At 39.0% G+C, this 6000-nt stretch overlaps 1 protein-coding gene across 1 annotated transcript in view; it reads left to right on the top strand.

The window, feature by feature from the left end:
• Nucleotides 1-1168, top strand: part of LOC131239956 (ATP-dependent DNA helicase Q-like 5) — a 69576-nt gene extending 68408 nt beyond the window's left edge. Inside the window, exons 19-20 of the mRNA XM_058237919.1 lie at nt 175-290; nt 838-1168. Of these exons, the coding sequence (XP_058093902.1) occupies nt 175-290; nt 838-925 (204 nt within the window). The 3' untranslated portion in view covers nt 926-1168. The remainder of the gene's footprint in view (nt 1-174; nt 291-837) is intronic.
• The last annotated feature ends 4832 nt before the right edge of the window (nt 1169-6000 follow it).

Raw genomic sequence — 6000 nt, forward strand, 5'->3', positions numbered from 1 at the left:
GAATTGACCTGATACTGATGAATCAGGGGCGATTCCGACCAAGTCACCACCTACATTGTGTACAGATGGGGTGTACCGGATTGCTAGGGACCAAAATCGGCACATATTGCCTGGTACTTCAAACCTCGATTTCAAGAGATTTATGCACTATTTTTGTGTGTGTGTGTGCAATAGGTGTTTCTACAGAGTAATGCACACGCCAAGTTCACCCCCAGAGCAGTTGCTAGGATAATGCATGGCGTTTCCAGCCCAGCTTTTCCTTCGGCAACTTGGTCCAAAAGCCATTTCTGGTCTCTTTTCATTCTCTCTTTTCATGCAAGTGAATGTGGGTCCATTTATTTATTGGCAACAATTGCAATCTATTAGTGCTGCATGTCAATTATAAACAAACTCACAGTTTACTAAAGCTCTCAATGCTTTAAATGAGAGGTCCATGACTTGGCCATCCATACCATTTATCCAACGAGCAACATTGATGGACCATGACTCCCCAAAAAATCCCAGATTATAAGATCTCAGCCATTTGTTTGGTGGCCTACAACTAGACGGGGGAAAAACAACATGGTCTACTGATGGGAAAAAGGATTTGGATGGCTAGGATCTTCCAGACCAATGATCTGGATCACTGAACCTCAGCCAACACTTTGTTGTGAACTAACCCAATTGAATGCGGCTTAGGATGCAGCAGTGTTAGTTCCACTAGACTGCCAAGTCACAACAAGCAATGAGAGACGGCCTAAACTCCACACTCTGTTAACAGTAGTTGATTGGGATAGTTGCATTTTCCTTACCATTTGAGAAAGCTAGTAAGCTACTTGTGATAATGCTTGTTGACAGGGGACGGTATTCACAGACGGACTTTGCAGTGGTTATGGAAGCTGCTACCTCGGAGCTGATGAATTTTGTGGGCAAGGGTACTGCTTGATCTTTATTGCCTATCCCTTGTATTAATAGCGAATAAAAGGCATCTCGAAGGGAAATAAAATGATTGGTGTTAAATTATGAAGAGGCCAATCGATTGTGTAAAATGTTGTTGTGTATCTATAGCCAAAAGCCTACCTAGTTGCTTCTTTGACAAGAAAATGATTTTCTTCACATCACTAATACACGTGGCATGTGGATGATCCTTGATAATGTTCGGAATCGGAGAAATTCCAATTGCTTTTTCTGTATTATTTTTCACCCTAAATCGGGTTTAAATAAAAAAGTTACATGTGTATATACAGAAATCTTACAATGAAATCTAATTACAACCAATCCTAATTAAAGTATTTCTATACAAGACTAATTATAAATATGGTGAATAAAGCTAATACGATACATGACAAATGTACAACCAATGACATCTAATATAATCTCACACCCTCACTTAAACTGATGTGGGAGAGCGAACCAAAATTAGTTTTCTACTGAGAAACTTATGTCGGGATAATGATATGGATTTTGTAAATAAATCAACAAGTTGTTCTGATATCATATGAGGGAGAGATAATTTCAGTTGTGTATTTTTCTCGCACAAAGTGGTAGTCAACTTCAATGTGCTTAGTGCGCTCGTGAAATACTGGGTTAGAAGCCAACTGAATAGCACTCAGGTTATCAGCATATAATGGAGTTGGTGAAAGCAAATGAATCCCAAGATCTGTTAACAATCCTCTGATCCAAGTAATTTCACTACAAGCTTTTGCCATCATACGGTATTTGGCTTCTGTGTTGGATCGAGATATTGTGGTTTGCTTCTTACGTTTTCAGCTAACTAATGATTGCCCCAAGAAAACACAATAGTCAATAGTAGATTGTCATGAAATGAGACATCTTGCCTAGTCTGCATCAGAATAAGCAAATAACTGTAGATCATTTGAGGATAGAAATAGAAGTGTCTCATTGAGGGTACCTCGAAGATATCGAATAATGTGATGAACTGTTGTCATTTGCAATGTACAAGGTGATGTAACAAACTGACTAACAACGTGAACTGCATGTGCGATATCAAGACGAGTCATAGTGAGATATACCAAGCTTCCCACCAACTGCCTATAGGTTATAACATTTGAGAGAGAATCTCCATCATCTTTCCCATACTTCACATATAATTCTAGAGGAGTTTCATAGGACTTGAAATCTTTAAGGTATGCTTGCTTGATCAAATCATTAGTATATTTTCGTTGACTAAGGAGATATCCCTGAGATGTATGAGATATTTCGAGTCCCAAAAAAATATGTTAATGGCTCCAGATCCTTCATATGAAATGAGGCGTGGAGTAATAATTTGAGATTGGCAATGCCTTGCACGTCACTGCCGGTTATGATAATATCATCAACATAGGCCAATAAAGCAACAAGACCTGAACTAGTCTTGAGAATAAACAACGATGAGTCATATTGACTTTGGGAACAGCCAACCTGGGTTAACACTCCATAGAACTTTTCAAACCATGCCCATGGTGCTTGTTTGAGCCCATACAAAACCTTAGATAATTTGCAAGCCAGTTTAGGATCCTTTGATTTATAGTCAAGTGGTTGTTTTATATAGACATTCTCTTTAAGATCCCCATGGAGGAAGGCATTCTTAACATCAAGCTGATTTAGTTGCCAACCTTTGGAAGAAGAGATAGTAATCAACGATAGGCATTCTCAATCAGGATCTTTATCATAAAGGAGGAATGTTAGTGACTTTCTATTTATCAAGACACTTGATGGTAATCGATTGATCAAATATACCGCTGTTGATTTTACTTTAGCCCATAAAAATTTAGGAACAATTGCATAGTTCAACATTATGATAGCCATTTTAGTTATGTGCTTATTTTTGCGTTCTGTTACGCCGTTTTTCTCTGGTATGTGAGAGCAAGACCGTTGATCTATAGTACCATTGGAACTAAGAAAGTTCTGAAATTCTAAAGAAATATATTCACCACCACAATCTGATCGTAGAATTTTAATTTTCTTTAAAAATTGGGTCTTTACATATGCTTAAAATTTTCTATAGCAAGAAAAGGCTTCTGACTTGTATTTCATGAAATATATCCACGTGTACCTTGAAAAGTCATCCATAAAGATAATATAATACACAGAACCACTAGAAGTAATAATAGGAGATGGACCCAAGACATCAGTATGAACAAGATCAAATAGGGTGGTAGCTTGAGAGTTGCTTAATGGAAACAGTAATGCCATAGATTTACAAAGTCTACAACTAACATAAGTCATATCAATAGAATTAGGACTAATATTTATATCATCATTCAACATACCAGACTTAAACAAGGATAATAAATTTTTGGAATTAGGATGGCCTAAACGACTATGCCATAATTTCCAACACTTATTAGCAAAAGAAATGTCACTAGAAGATGGTAAAAAAAAAAAGAAGAAAAAAGGATGGGAGAACAATAGGACCAAACTCCAGGAGGAACAACCGCCGCCTCTTATGGCTCTTCTCAATCAGCCTCCCTATTTCCAGATCCTGTATGAAATAACCAAATTGAGAAAACCATACCAAACAGTTATTCTCAACGAGTTGGGCAACAGAAACCAAGTTAGCAGACAACTTGGGAACATAAAATACTTTTTGAATGAAGAAATTACAAAATGATGAAGGTGAAACTTTCAAGGAATCAATATGTGATATAGATAACTGGTTACCATCTGTAGTAGAGATGGAACCCACGCCTTTATATGGAACATAGTTAGTTAAACAAGAAATGTCACCAGTCATTAGGGCTGTACACGAACCAAGCTAGCTCAGTTAGCTCGCTCGACTCGACTCGAAAAAGCTCGATTTGACTCGGTTCGAAGCTGAGTTCAAGCCAAGTCGAGCTGATTTTTTGAGCTCGAAAATGAGTTCGAGCCGAGTTCGAGCAGGCCCCAACTCGAATCCATCTCGAATCGAGCTCGGATCGAACTAGTTTGACTCGGATGTTAGAAGCTTGCTAGTTTGGGCGAGCTGTTTTTCCTGTGGTTGATATTCCGAATAGCTGCTACCTCAACTTGCACCTTTATGCTTGCCAACCTAGAAAGTGTGCAGAACCAACTTACATGATGCTTGAACACACAAGAAGCTTGCCGCATTGGCATGGGCGTTGCATGTGGAGAGGTGCATAGGGCTAGCAAACCTATAATATGAGGGGATTTGAAGAGTTTTCATCCAATTTATGGAGATGATTGATGAGCTAATCTTTGTTCTTCCTAAACATTTCACATACAGAGGAATTTTGAAGGTGCAGTCAAGGTGTTTGTGGAAATGCCTCAATGGCGAACTCGGTTCGATCTTGGCTCGAACTTGGCCCGAGCTGGCCAGTCAGGCTTGAAGACCAAGCCGAGCTGAGTTCGAGCTGAAGTCAGCCAGTGGCCGAGCCGAGTCGAGCTAAGGCCAGCTCAACTCGGTTCAACTTGATGTACACCCTTACCAGTCATGTGATTGGAAGCCCCTGAATCAATATACCAGGTTTTGGTATAGTTAATGTTACTTACAGAATTTGAGGAATCCATAGCCCGAAGAATCTGTTGAATTTGTTCTGGAGAGAGTAGATTTGGCTGCACCAATGAGAGTGATACGAAAGAGGAAGAATCAGTCTTCTCAGAAGGAGATGCCACAAACGCACGTCCACGTCGCTGGTACTGAGGGGGTAAAGGAGGTCAAATTGGGCAGTTTGCTATGTCATGTCATTTTTGTTTGTAGTATCGACAAAATAGAGAACTTGAATAGGATGATTTCAGAGGCTTTTTTCTTGTTGGTATAATGAGTAGCTCTGATACCATGATAATATCTGGAATCGGAGAAATTTCAATTGTTTTTTCTATATTATTCTTCACCCCAAATCAGGTTTAAATAAAAACTTACATGTGTATACAAAGAAATCTTATAATGAAATCTAATTAGAACCAATCTTAATTAAAGTATTTCTGACAAATTATAGATATGGCGAATAAAGCTAATACTATATATTGCAAATGTACAACTAAAGACATCTAATATAATCTCACAATCCTAACCTTGTATCATGTGGGCTCCACCGTTAATTGCCTAGTAATGAAAATTTGCTTTGATGGGACCATCCTAACCATCTAAATTGCAGTGATTTTTGTACCAAAATGTCCCCACTTGTACGAAGTGATAAAAAAAAAAAGCTAGTGTGCATATCCTCTGTTTAAGTCCCGTTATAAAAGAGCTCGCGGTTCTCTACGCCTGAGGGATGTTCAAATCTATCTCAATTCCAAAGTTACCATCTCTCGAGTCATTGGTTGCAAAAATCAGATTGATTCGCTCATTATGCTGGCCACATTTGTACTTCATGTCCATTTCGTTCTGCAGTTTCCTACAGTAGGTCGACCTGATGAATAGGTCAGCTTGATAGTTTTGCTCAATGATCTTTAATTGAGGCCATCCTTTTCAGCGGCTCATATGTCATATGCACGGCACGTTTGGTTGCAGCACTCCTGTGGACTAAAACCATGTGGTCTATTGAAATGGATGTGGACAATCTTCCGTTGCCCCAACCTTAAGTTCTAACTTCTTTCTAAGATAGGTAAATGCTTGATAGAATCGGAGGCTGTGTTTGCTTTGGCCCATCAACTCTACGGATGGAGCTACTTTTTGTGATCCGTGTCTCCTCTGGTAAGCCATGCCATATGTCGTTGATACCACAGAAATCTTATCCATTAGAAGTCCTAGTTGACATGTGTTGTCTTTATGTTAATGGGGCTCATGTTTTGACGATCTCGGGCATTATGTTTATGGGATCTACCATGTTGAGGGTGGATAGTTGTAGTAATCTTAACCTTCGGTCTGTTGACCTGCAAATTTACATTTAAGTAAACAATACAATAACCGTCCATTGAGGGTGATATTGTAAACTTCCAATCTTGAGGTTCTTTCAGGACACTACGATCCATACTCAATGGGACCCCAGACCAACGGTACCATGAATCCCACTTGTACGAACTGAGGGCCTATGTTATGTATAACCATATGAACATGTTTGGTAGCAGGAGTCATTTTTA

Source organism: Magnolia sinica, chromosome 3 (genome assembly GCF_029962835.1).
Source record: "Magnolia sinica isolate HGM2019 chromosome 3, MsV1, whole genome shotgun sequence".
NCBI lineage: Eukaryota > Viridiplantae > Streptophyta > Magnoliopsida > Magnoliales > Magnoliaceae > Magnolia > Magnolia sinica.